General features: G+C 45.8%; 1 protein-coding gene across 1 annotated transcript; it reads left to right on the top strand.

Annotated features, from left to right (window-relative positions):
* The first annotated feature begins 11,164 nt into the window (after nt 1–11,164).
* LOC127762576 (myb-related protein Hv33-like) lies at nt 11,165–12,936 on the top strand. Its single transcript, XM_052287073.1, has 3 exons — nt 11,165–11,618; nt 11,722–11,851; nt 11,973–12,936. The coding sequence occupies exons 1-3, from the start codon at nt 11,477–11,479 to the stop codon at nt 12,604–12,606; spliced, it is 906 nt and encodes a 301-aa protein (XP_052143033.1). The 5' UTR covers nt 11,165–11,476; the 3' UTR covers nt 12,607–12,936.
* The last annotated feature ends 387 nt before the right edge of the window (nt 12,937–13,323 follow it).

Genomic DNA, 13,323 nt, shown 5'->3' with positions numbered 1-13,323 from the left:
GCAAATAAAAGGGGTTCTCGGCTAGTAGAAAGTATTTTATGATCCTAGATGCATATGCACAGATAGGCTCCTCTTCATTTGTACACAGTTTTAGACAAGGAGCGTGCATCCATGCTTCATTTTATTTTTTCTCGTCGAAAGCTATTCATATGGAGTATGGAAACCAATCCTCTGTAATATTATCCTTTAATTTTAAGTGATTGATATTTGAGCCTTACACATCAAGGGTGGTTATCAAGCTGGCTCGGGCTTGGACTCGGCTCGTTAGGATAATGAGTTAGCTCGACTCGGCTCGTTCTCTGGCTCAAGCTAGCTCGCGAGCTCTACTAGGCAGAGCACCATGCCCTATCTTCTCCACGAGCGCGCACGAGTAGGAGGGGCTAGTGGGCAGCGCAAATGGATGGCGAGCGAAACAAGAAGGAGAACGTCATGGTTGGCAGCACCAGCCGACCTCACCGAAGCAACAGGCTCCACGACGCGCAAAAGCTCACCAGTCTTCTGTCGAAACAGGGACTCGTCATCCTCCGCATCTCGTCGTCTTGGACGGGAAGAAGAAGGACAACAGTCAACGGATGACGATACATGCAGCGCAGGCGCCACAACGTGATGGGAAGTAGAGCAGAGAGCTGCCAAATCCAAGTGGCGGCGAGAGCGCACGCGGCAGCATGCGCATGTAGTACAACCAGGTCAGGGCCAATAGAGTACAGTGAGGGGCGGGGCAACAAGCACGAGCCTCCAAACCACCAGCGGCTGCGGCAAGTGCTCTAGACCTTCACCTTGTTTGGCTCATGAGTAGCTCGCGAGCTAGCTTGAGCTGGTTTGTTATCTCTAACGAACTAATTAAAACATGAGCTCAGCTCTTCACAAAAATGAAACGAGTCGACTCAAGCCAAGCCAGCCATGATCTGTCCAACCTACTTACAAAATCGTGCTCACATGTAAGTCACCCACATTAGATGGCAGCACTGTAAAGAAACCCATCCATGGAGTGTAGATACCCACATAGAAAAATGAGAATAAAACAACTAAAGTATCGAAAAGAAAATCTCACCGTGGTGTACTACTAGGAGTACTTTATAACAACCTTTGAACTTGTTTGACCGTGTTACTTTACAGCTAGTTGCAATTGTGGTTAGGCGATAACTATTAGGGTTTAACAAACCGTTTAAGGTGGGATTATTGCCACCCCATAGTTTGGTGGTTACCGCAAGGTATATCGTAATTTCAGAATCTGGTAAGGTTATCGCACATGATAACCACGATAACCGCAGATTCTATATATAAACCCTGATAGATAGCTATAGGACGAGCAATTATTATTTTTTCGTTTGTTGTGACCGTGCATCCGCAACAATCTCTCTCAAACACCCCCCCCCCCCCCCAAAATATGTTAAGTTAAAATATCCAAATAAAAAACAAAAACGATACGAAGATTGGACATCTGGAATGAGGATCAATAATGGCCTATTGGCAGGTTGGTCTGTACACGTCCAGTCACTGTACAATAGGTAGATTTGGACATATACCGTTGTAGTACCATGCGTATTACTACTACTACTACAAACGAAAAAGAGGCATGATAAGAAAAGGTCAGCTATCAAGTTTTAATCCCCGCTGTAATCAAGCTGTGCCGCAAGAGAAGGAATTCTAGAAGCACCACACACACCCTCGGCTTTCCTCGCTGATTGGCTGATGGAGACCACGACGAGACGGATCGACAATTCGACACTAACATAAGAGGGGTCCAAAATCTTAATCCACCTTGTGTACATATAGTTAACTCCATGTTTGGGCACAGTGGTGTCACCCAGCCCCCATCACCAATCGATCGACGGGTTATTTCCCAATCGCACTTAACGTGACATTGAAGTCAATGATCCCCACGGCGATCGATTACGATCGCTAAACCAATGCGATTACCGAGCGATTAATTAGGTCCTGATACATATATTAGTCACTTTTTTTCGATTCAGATATCCCGTCCTGCCGTCCATCCGTCTATCCGAGTCGATCGTAGTACTACATGGCTGTCGCTACACACACAGCAAATTAATTTCTTACAGATGGTGCATGGCATCGCTTGTGTGCATTGTTGATGACTAGATGTGCGTGGTTGTTCAACGTCACGTAGGTTTAGTGGTACGTTGGATCGTGCTAAAACTCTTCTCGCTTGCTTGCTTAATTAGTTGCCGACTTGCTGTGTGACCTGACGGTATTTTCAGTCGGTGAATGGAGATATGGAGTTGGACGGATGCGACGATCGATGGATGGAACGAGGCATGCACGTGACACGTCGTCGTTAAGGTGAGCCTTTGTCACACGATCTCCTGCTAGCGCATCTCGGCTCGCTCGCTCGACGTCTCGGCTGATCAGTCCGACCCGATCGACGTTCGTGCGCGCGGCAAACGCCAACACCGTTGATTTCGCCTGGTGTACGTGCGGGTGAGCTGTGCATGCACCGCACTGCAGGCGACACGAATGTATGGCTCGAGTGATAGGGCGGCTCGCTATCTAGCTTACGGCCTTCCGCGACCTCGATCGTGCCGACACTCCCGCGGCCGGGCGGCGAACGCCGCCGATCCTTGTGAGTGCGCCATGCGGGGCCTGCACCACCGTCGACATATTGGGCATTGGCCGATTGGCGTTCCACGCTCTCCCCCGCCCCTATAGCTATCTTTGTTTCCTAGGTGTGGAATATCGCACAGCAGCGTGCGAAAGCAACCGCGCCATGGATCGATCGGTAGTTCGGTACGTACGTATAGTAGCGGCACTGCGGCAGTAGTGCTAGTGTGATGACGGCAGGATTGTGGCACACGATCAAAAGCAAGCAGCTCCCCTGAAGACCTGAATCCTGAAACCCTGATGCGGAGAGACCACGTACCGGCCGCTGGGCCGGGCCGCGTATGTCCATCCAGTGGATTGGTCAGTAACTCAGTATAGCAGCCTCACAGGTTTTGTTTACGATTTCTTTTCGGATTTGCAAATTGCAATTTCACTTGTGACAGATTTTTCGCGCTTTTTTCTAATACACAGTACACACGAATTTAGATGCTCATATACATGTATGTACACCCTACCACTATGAGCCACTTTAAAAACTGGGCCAATATATCTTACGATTAACAAAGTTATCACAGGTATCTGATTGCCGATGGATATGTCTAATATCACTAAAAAAACTATTACTCGTGAATGTGTGCACTCGTGTCAAGTCTAAAACTTAAATGATTTTATTACATATTTGTCGACAAATTACGTTGTATAACATATGTAGGAGTAAGTTATAATGTAGTTATACTACGATCGTACTATATCTATATTTGGTAATTTTTTAAGAGAAAATTTATTGACAAATGTATAGATAGTCCCTAAACCTTATACCAAAAGAAAAGGTAGCCTAAACCTTATACTAAAAGAAAAGGTAAGCCAAGACAAAATATTGACAAAGTTAGATGTTTGGTTGTCAATATTTTGGTACACAGTTCCTTTGTTTGTTTCAGATGTAACGCACCAGTGCTTGGGCAAGTCTTGCTTCACTTGAGATCAGATATATTTTGGTCTAAAAGGTGAAAATAGTATGGAATTCCCCCGGCTATCCTGAACATTTTCCCCCTTTTGTACTGACCATTTACTTGGAATTGGAATTGACGGAAGCGTAAATGTGATCTGGTGAGGCTTTTTTAACGGCCGGTTGGTTGGGAGGAGTTTTTACGAAGGATTGAGAGTTTAGAGGGATTGGAATATTAACTGTTTTATTTTGGTTGGGAGACATGAGAATTTTGGTGGGATGGAGACGGAGAATTAAGAAACTCCCTCATTTTCAATACCTAGGTAGGGAGTGGTAATCGGGAGGAAATTCCTCCTTTACTTTTCTTAAACAAATCTCAATTATCCATTTTCATTAATAACCTAATCTCCAACTAAACTCCTTATCAATTTCCATTAGCTCTACCAAACAAACTATTGGGATTAAAAATTAAATTCTCATCTTAATCAATCTCACATCAATTTCTTCATGTAAACTCTCAATCCCCTGCTTCAAGTTGCCAAACAAGCCATAATAGTTTCGCCGGTGTACCGTTTTCATAAGTTTTTTTTTGGCAAAAACTACTATATTGTACTGGCAACCCAGCACAAACAATCCTTTATTAAATCAAACCCTAATCAACCCCTGACCCTTATGTGTTACTAGTGTGTTGAATGCTATGGCATCCTCAGTAGTATTTATTAGTTGTGCTTTGAATCTTCACGACTTCACCAAGTAATTTGTAAAGTATTTATGGCTTCATTTGCTTGACAGTTGACACTATGGTGCCATGTTTTCGATATATTCTATATCGTTTTCTTACTATACCATTTTATCCGTTTTTTCAAGAAAAAAGTATAGGTTGTGTTTAGTTCCCCGTCAAAATTGGAAGTTTGAAGAATTTGAAACGATGTGATAAAAAAGTTGGAAGTTTATGTGTAGAAAAATTCGATGTGACGGTAAAATTGAAAATTTGAAGAAAAAAATTAGAATCCAAACAGGGCCATAGTCGAGAAATGGTTTGAGCAATTTCCAAACATTTTGACCCCTATTTTGGCCACAGTTCTACGATTTGTTTTCTATTGATACAGGAGGGTACTACAGTGTGGCAAAAAACACGCTCGCACACACACAAAAAGAAAAAGAAAAAGGCAGAATATGCTTTTGTGGACATGTCAGGAAGGTTCCTGGCAGAGAAGTTAACATCAGAAGAGGGTCATGAACAAATCTTCCCTGGGAAGCAGGTGGCATGCAAGATTTTACGTCCACCTTTAGGGTCCCTTTAATTTGTAGAAAAAGTATAGAAAATTTGAAGGATTTTAATTCTATAGAAAAATTTTCTATGAAACCCTTTAAAATAAAGGATTGAATCCTATACTATCTTTTAAAATTCCTATAGAATGGGTAATCCTATAGAGATTTTGGAGGAAAGTTAGCAAGAGGTCCAACCTCTTGAAAAAATTCGTTTGAGTCTATCTCTCTCATCCGATTCCTACGTTTTTTCTGTGGTCCAATCAAACGATCATTCCTGTGTTTTTCTTGTATTTTCCAATCATCTGTTTTACACCTACATTCCTGTCAGAATCCTGCGTTTTTTCTATTCCTGCGTTTTTACATTCCTACGATTTAAAGGGGCCTTAATATTGTGCAATCTCCGGTGTGCTACGTATATTGGAAAGTTGTCTGATAGGATTATTAAAGGTGCAGTGCAGCCGTATCATTTTCACTGAGGTAATAACGCCTACTACAGTTGAGATGATCTCACACACACAAAAAGAAAATGGTCGTATATATCCGGTTGGATGTAGAGGCCGGGTAAAAAATACCCTTCTCAAGAAAAAAACACACACACACGACTAGTCCATGATGGTTCTGACGTGCATGTCGGCCGGCAGAACATTCTGAAGCCGCAGCCCGGAGGGCAGACACAGAAAATGTGCAGCTACATGCTTCATGCTGTTGCTAATGGTGGTGGGCTCCATTGTGGAGCTGAAGGCCACCTCCACTTAACGACTGGAAGTTCGTTGTTTTCTGCCCCTGAAGCTACACTTTATTGTTTTGCAAAAACTTCATTTGGAGACTGGAGTACCCAATAATATTCAGAAACTCGAGCTACGGATGATCAAATAATGGCAGAACGATTCACGTTGCATTTCAACGTTCGCCGTGGGTGCAGTACTGCAAGTTTGTTATATTAAGCAATGAAACATGTGTACGGCCTTCCTCGTGGCTAGATACGGATTACACCCGCACGGCCAGATGATTAATTCTTGCTTTGCCCGTAAGTTTTTTCTAAGATGCATCTGATGCATGCATTGATCACTAATAGGCTATTAGGCTGATACGTAGAAATGACGTACGCGCAATACTATTGTCTAGCTTGGTACGCACTACGAAGATAACTGCATTGCGCCTGCGATTTCAAGCCCGGTAGGATTCCGTTTGAAAGCAATCACGCTGGAATAATTAGTCAGGTAGCTCGGAATGCACTAGAAACGGATTCCATTTCTACTCCTAGATCGGACGGCACCAATATTGAAACGAAGCAGAGGACGACGGGAAAAAACAATCCTCTGAACTGAAGAACGGAAAATTCAGTAAACTGCGTGTACGGACGCTCCTTACTCTGAAATGCAGCTAGCATCCAAACTTTCCAAGCTCCAAGCATCAGGACAGTTGGACAGTACTGGAGAGTACCACTGATTAGTTATGTTGCTTGGCTTCCGTTGCGTAACCTCCATGGCTCTAGCTTAGTTGCTACTACTACTAGATATTAGGCTATTAGCTACGTACCTTAGCCCATATCTTGTCAGTGTGCCGTGAGAGCGAGAAAGAGGGGTAGGAAAGGAACAGTACGCACTATCCAGACAGCCAGGCATGCATGCAGCAAGTCCGGCCTCCTAATGAAAAAAAAAACAGAGAGAGGCGAGCTGAATTAGGTGAGGGGAGAATTAATTAGTGCACAGTTCAGTTCTGCATGGCTTGAGCAGGCGCTTTCCATTGCAGCTAGCCAGCAGCAAGTTCAATCATGCAGGTTACTCATGCAAGGCAAGTGCACATCACGCCATCTTTTTGTGACAGCAACGGCCTCTAACTCGTACTACTAGTATTACTACTACTACGTAGCGGCAGCGCCGGCCGGGCGCACCAACCTCGGGAGCCCAGAGATAGCGGCCGGTGACGTCGTCGCTCGGCGATGAGTAAACTAGTAGTAACATGTGTAATGTGATGTGTAATGCAGCCACTTAGCTGCTAGCTTTGGGCTTGCATAACTTCAAAGAGGAGCTACCATGATGCACCACCTCTTTAGTTTGTTTTTTTTTTCTTTCTTCTCTCGCTCTCTCACCTTTGGGGTTTTACTTACTAGTAGTACTTTCCTTTATAGAGGAGGCATGTCAAGATCAAGCCTCAGGTAGGAGAATCCTGGAGGATCCTTTTGGCCACAATAGAGACATGCACTTGAGGTAATTCCCAATTGATCGATTAGTGACTACTTTGCCGGGCGATTCTTTTACATGTCGCCCATGCATCCCGCATACTACCACGTAGTCGTCGTCTTAGTTAGTGCTGCGGAAGTTGCAGCGGTAACAACTTGCCTTATAGTGGCTACGTAGCTCGGTAGTCGGTAGTCCTAATTCTTCCTTCTTTTAGCCGTCCACTTGTCTGAACTCTGAAATAATCAGCGTCAACTGCAAGAATACACTGCAGTTGCCCCCGGCCCCCTTGGTACTACAATTGGAGTTCCCTTGAAGAAAGAAAAAAAACAGAGTACAAAAAGGAAGGAGAGGATGATAACAGTACCAAGTTGTCAACAAATATATTTTTTGTGTTATTGTCCAACTTTCTTCAAGTGAGCCTCTTTTTTCTTGTGGGTGAAAAAGAGGCCAGCTTGTCTTTTAGCAACTGCTGCAAGCTCGATCGAAAGGGAAAAGCTGCCTACCCTGGTCCTGGTACGCGGGTAACTTCGTCAGAAGAATTGGAGAAGAAGCATTGTCGCCTATGGAACATGTAGATCATCCCATTTTATCAGAAGGTTAACACTACTACGTTGACGCACATTTCTTGAGTTTCACTCATGCAGGTTTATCTGGCGAAAAATATGCCTTTTTTTACCGGTGACATGCAAAATTGTGCCTCCAGCATTATAGTGACTCCGCACTGCTATCACCACTTAGCCACTCACACATGTGTTGTTATTTCCAAGCAATTAGCTTTTGTAGACACCGTTAGGCAAGTGATTGATCACTGATATTGCCTAGCAGAGTAGCAGTCTCTCAAGTCAAAAGAGGGGAGAATCAGACAAATGCTCAGTAGCATTCACAGATCTGATCATTCACTGCAAACACAATTTTCCCGTTATTCCAATCGATCTGTGAAGGCACAAGATCAATGCATTACAATTCATGAGCACATCGGTGCAACTTGGTGTGTCTGCATGCATTTGCAGTTGCAGCGCGCACAAAACAACGCCAATAGCAAGTTAAAAAAAATTAAGTGCGCGGCCGTTAGGGATACTAGGGTTCCCAACTAAACCGAACTCGACATGTACATGGAGCAGGCTGGAAGCTAAGCCTGACCCTGATTGGCCACCAAACTTGTTGCCGAGGCCGTGCGCGCGCGGTGGACGGGTGGTGCTGGTGGTCTCCGCGCTACGCTAACCCTGCATGCTTTCTCCGGAGCACGCTAGCTTTGCCCCCCCTCCCCTCCTGGACGGAACGGACACACCCCTCGCTACATCATTATCCTTGCGGTTGTAGCCAGCCTCGATCGAGCACTGCTCCTGGCCTCTTATCTCTATCTCCCTGCACAGTCATACTGCTGAGAACTAGCTGCCATCATTTGGCACGAGCCTTCAAGCCACTCTAACGAGGGTCACGGCACTAGCTAATTAATCGGTACAGGCCAGAGCACTTAAATTAAGTGGTTTTCAGATCGTTTTCGCGCTACAAGCTGCGTTGGCATGCAAGAACAGCATGAACACCACGGATGATGTGTGCCGTTATTGAGAAATTCGTTGCAACGCGTGCATGGCATTATGGCAAGTTTGATCGTTTTAGTATCGTGCTCTTAATTAGTGCCTAGGGCCTCCAGATAGATGGAAAAGAAAATAAAAAGGTTGACGTGTACAACTCGATCATGCGTATGCTTTAGCGCACAAGCGTGGGAGGCTAAGTGCTGGGGGTTAAGCGGGGGCTGCCCTGTCCTGCATGCAATTGCTATGGCCCGAGGCTTTAGGGACCCTCGCTTTTAGTGTACTGAAAGCTGAATGATTGCACGGTTGATCGAGCCACGCACTGCAAGTACGTAGTACTCGAATTTAGGATGGAGTCGACTGATCGATCGAGCCGTCTGGTACGTTGAACTGAACATCTGCATCTCACCTTTTCCTTCCTAGTGGTACGATGGCCAGGGCCTACTGCTGTGCTGCTTTGCTTGGTTTGTTTGTTCCCGTTTTGTTCTGCAGTAACTTTGGCTAAGCTCGGCGGCTAATCAGGTACCCCTCTCCCTGTGGTCATTTTGCTGTCTCTCATTTCTGCTTTCTTGCAGCTGATGAGACCAAAGCGTGTGCGTTATTTTCACCTTTCAGCGTGTAACTTTCACCTTTGCATGTCTTTCTAGAACGAGCAAGGTTTTTACCCCCGCACCTAAATTAAAGATAGTTTTATGCTTCGACATTTTAACTGTTACAGAATATCCACTCTCTACTTGGAAGAAAAAAAATATCATCAACTTCTTCTTCCGTCTACGGACGCATATCGGACCCACATGTCAGTAGATCCTACGACAGGTATCCTATGATAATTCTGTACATGTTCTCATGCATGAAACTGACACTGTGCGATAAGCAACCTGGTTAAGTGCTTATGCCTTCTTTAGAACATAACAAAGTAGAAATTCTGAAAGAATGTTCTAGGTACTGTATCGATTCGGCCGTGTAAAAAATTTCCTACTACAAGTAGTAGTACCAGTACCCCACAAAAGGACTCTTACGTGGAAAGACGTGGGGCCAACGCTGCAATTCCAACTGTCGGCTGCTATCCTCTTCAGGATCTCGTGGACAGTGATCAGTTTAACCCGATCTATGAAAAACAATGCCGTATTTACACGCACGAATGTGACGTCCCCCGACCGGCCGCAACTTGGATGGCAGCTTTACCTTCGGCTGTCTCGCCGCGCACAGTTGGCCACCGCGCCACCCGCGCACCGGCGCACGGGGCTGGCACCTGCAAATCAACACGGATAGATGGAACGCGACAGTCGGCAGCAGCGGTAGTAGTTCGCCTATTGCCATGCGTGGACACAGGCACACACGCGGTCGGTACGGCCAGTGTCGACCGAGCCGGGCACAATCAATTGAAGACGTGGCCAAAGACCGCCATCTGCATTGCGTAGCACAAGCAGACTAATTAAGCCGTGTTTAATTAGCAGCAGAGCTATGGCCGCCGTACGATCTTACCCTGTTGATTTGGCCCCACGGGCTATATAGGTATAGCAACCGAGTACGGAAATCCTAAACGGCGATTGATTGCCTGGGACGGGGTAGCGATCAATCCCCCTTCCCTCCCTCCCTCCACCTGTTTTCTTTTTTGGCACCGTATTACTTTTCTACTTTAGTAAATTTATGCACATAAAATTTATACACCTTAAGTTACACATCTAAAGTTTATACACCTTAAGTTTACACATCTAAAGTTTAGAGACCAAAAGTTTATAAGTTAAAAGTTTTTATATCTAATTCAAATTTGAATTTGAATTCAATTTTTTTATATATAGTATTTCTATACATCTAAAGTTTATACACCTAAAGTTTATAGACCCAAAGTTTATAAGTCAAAAGTTTACATACCCGATTCAAATTTGAATTTGAATTATATCTGATTCAAATTTAAATTTGAATTCAAATATTTTTTATATATAGTATTTTTATGCATCTAAAGTTTATACACCTAAAGTTTATAGACCTAAAGTTTATAAGTCAAAAGTTTACATAGCCGATTCAATTTTAAATTTGAATTCAAATTTGAATTTGAATTCAAATATTTTCTATATATAGTATTTCTATACACCTAAAGTTTATAAGTCTAAAGTTTACATACCCGATTCAAATTTGAATTTAAATTCAAATTTTTTATATATAGTATTTTTATACATAAATTTTTCTAACTTTTTGTTTTTTTAAAAAAATTTGTGTGGTGTACTATAGTAGGAAGAGAAGAAAGGGAGGAGGGAGAGGGGAGGGGAGGGAGGAGTGTATAGAGTATAGGGGAGTGGGGGCTGATCGCTTGGGCGATCACTCCCAGTGTACGAGCGCTGCACGAGGCGTGTGTTTTTTCGCTGCCTCGCTTATAGCTTCGGTCGTGTAGCTGCAACTTGCAAGTTTCCTGGAGGGATTAATAGTGAGATTAATAGTGATATGGCTGTACCGTGTTCTTCCCTAACCAAGTGTTGATGGAAAAATCTTAGTCATAATCTCCAACTAACCCTGCTTTTTTTTCCCTCCGTCCTTTCCGTCCTGTTCCCGCGGGGCCCTAGCTTGCCGCTCGCTTTCGCTCGCTGGCCCAGTGTCTGCGCTCCTCTCCTCTCCTAATTTCGCTCACGAACCGGAGATATCTTAAGCTCCAATCCATTGTAGCGGAAGCACGATATCAAGCCGCACGCACCAGGTAGTACACACAGAGAAGAGGAGTACTAGGTAGAGAGACGCTTGGCTCCGTGGCTCGTTGGTTGATTGCTTAAAGGCCACTTGATCGCTGCTCGATCTGCTGCCTCCCTCGCGCGCGCGCACCGTACGTGTGTGTGTGCAGTAGTTCTCGGCACGCTTCCCCATATATACCCCCTGGATCGGGCGCCCAGCCGGCCGCCTCGATCGACAGAGAGATCGATAGACAGATACACGCCGGCAAGGGCAACGAACCCAGCGGCAGGTAGCTGCTCGCGTGTCGGGCGGGAATGGGACGGCACGCGTGCTCTGCCGCCGGTGTCCAGCAGAAGCTGCGCAAGGGGCTCTGGTCTCCCGAGGAAGACGAGAAGCTCTACAATCACATCTACCGCTACGGCGTCGGTTGCTGGAGCTCCGTTCCCAAGCTCGCAGGTCGTAAGCTGCTCCTGCTCTGCTCGATCCGCTCTTTGCATGCATGTGTCTCAGTGTCTCATCGCTGACCCGTGCCGTGCAACGATCTTCTTCTGTGCTCCAGGGCTCCAGAGGTGCGGCAAGAGCTGCAGGCTGCGGTGGATCAACTACCTGCGCCCCGACCTGAAGCGGGGCAGCTTCTCGCAGCAGGAGGAGGACGCCATCGTCGGCCTGCATGAGATCCTCGGCAACAGGTTCGTACGTACTGCCGCTCCGGCAATAATGCGTACCAGTACTATTTTCGTCGCAATGTGGTTGTGTGGAGGTGATTTGTTAGCGATAAGTGGCCTGATCAGCGAGGCGAATCCGATGCAGGTGGTCGCAAATCGCGTCGCACTTGCCGGGGAGGACGGACAACGAGATCAAGAACTTCTGGAACAGCTGCCTCAAGAAGAAGCTGAGGCAGCGCGGCATCGACCCCAGCACCCACCAGCCCATCTCCACGGCTGCTGCTGCGGCGGCGGCGGCATTGGACACGTCGCCGCAGGACCAGAAGCCGCCGGCCACCGCCGACGGCTTCGCCCTGAAGCAGCAGCAGCAGGTGTTCGACCCGTTCCCGGTGATCGACAGCTTCGGCAGCGGGTTCGACGCCACGGGCATGCCATTGTACGGCCACCTCGGCGGCAAGGACGCGGCCGGGTTCGTGGACTACAGCAGCGTGCTTGACGTGTCGGAGAACCTGGGCTACGGCGAGAGCTCCAGCAACAGCAGCAACTGGAACTGCGGCGTGGGCGCGCCGGAGGTGAACAATGCGCTCGAGAGCGAGCCGCTGCATTGGGCCACCGAGAGCAAGGTCGAGCCTTTCGTGGGCTACGGCGAGGGGGACGCCATGGAGCACAAGTTCGGGCTGCCCTGCCATGGGCAGCAAGAGCAGGGCATGACACATTTCGACTTCGACGTCAGCCGGAGCATGGTGGTCGGCGACTTCAACTTCGAGTACTTCCGATGAGGTTCTTGTGAATTAAGCCATTATCGTATATACAGTATTCTTCCAAGGCATTTTACACAGAGGGCATGACCAACCGGGAGAGTAGAGACTGTACTCTGTTAATTTTCACTAGTCCATACTCCTTAATTAACACCTTTTTATGATTTCTGCATGGGTAAAAATATAAATAAAGGGTATAGAAATGTCAACACTGTGTAGTTAATTACTACTATGAGATTTTGTAAGAATAATTAAGTTTCTTACACTTGTACTCTGTAAGTTGCTGCCACTGGGAGGACTGTGTAACGTGTATTCCTCTCCTGAAGAAGGAACAATCAAGGTTCTCACTAATTGCTTGGCCAAGTCGCTATCCTGTTTTTTTAGCTTTTCTTGATTTGTGTCCCACGAAAGCAATGAGAAAGATAGATACTGTTTAGGAGCACCATCCATGATAGTCAATTCCAATTATTGTTTAGGAGCCGTAGTAATGTTTGGACAACAATTTCGTGGCATTGTTAATGCTGCTGTTAGCTTCCAATCCAAATTTTCTCCTAAGGTCGCTTTTGCCAAAAGCTACATGTATCACTCCCATGATGTAGTAGAATAAATCTAGCGGTGCTTGAAGAGAAACAAATGGCCAGTGGGATTAAAGAAAGACGCTAACCACTCTGGTTTACCTTTCTCTTCAAATAGAAACCAAACAGGCGAGGAGTTTGTTTAGTTATTTTTAATTTAGTT

Source organism: Oryza glaberrima, chromosome 1 (assembly GCF_000147395.1).
Source record: "Oryza glaberrima chromosome 1, OglaRS2, whole genome shotgun sequence".
NCBI classification, from domain to species: Eukaryota; Viridiplantae; Streptophyta; class Magnoliopsida; order Poales; family Poaceae; genus Oryza; species Oryza glaberrima.
The sequence above is the reverse complement of the archived record's forward strand: the minus strand, read 5'-3'. Positions and strand labels throughout refer to the sequence as shown.

Coding starts and splice junctions, on each gene's coding strand:
- LOC127762576 (XM_052287073.1), top strand. CDS start 11,477: ATGGGACGGCACGCGTGCTCTGCCGCCGGTGTCCAGCAGAAGCTGCGC. Junction 11,619..11,721: donor CTCCGTTCCCAAGCTCGCAG/GTCGTAAGCTGC, acceptor TCTGTGCTCCAG/GGCTCCAGAGGTGCGGCAAG. Junction 11,852..11,972: donor CATGAGATCCTCGGCAACAG/GTTCGTACGTAC, acceptor AATCCGATGCAG/GTGGTCGCAAATCGCGTCGC.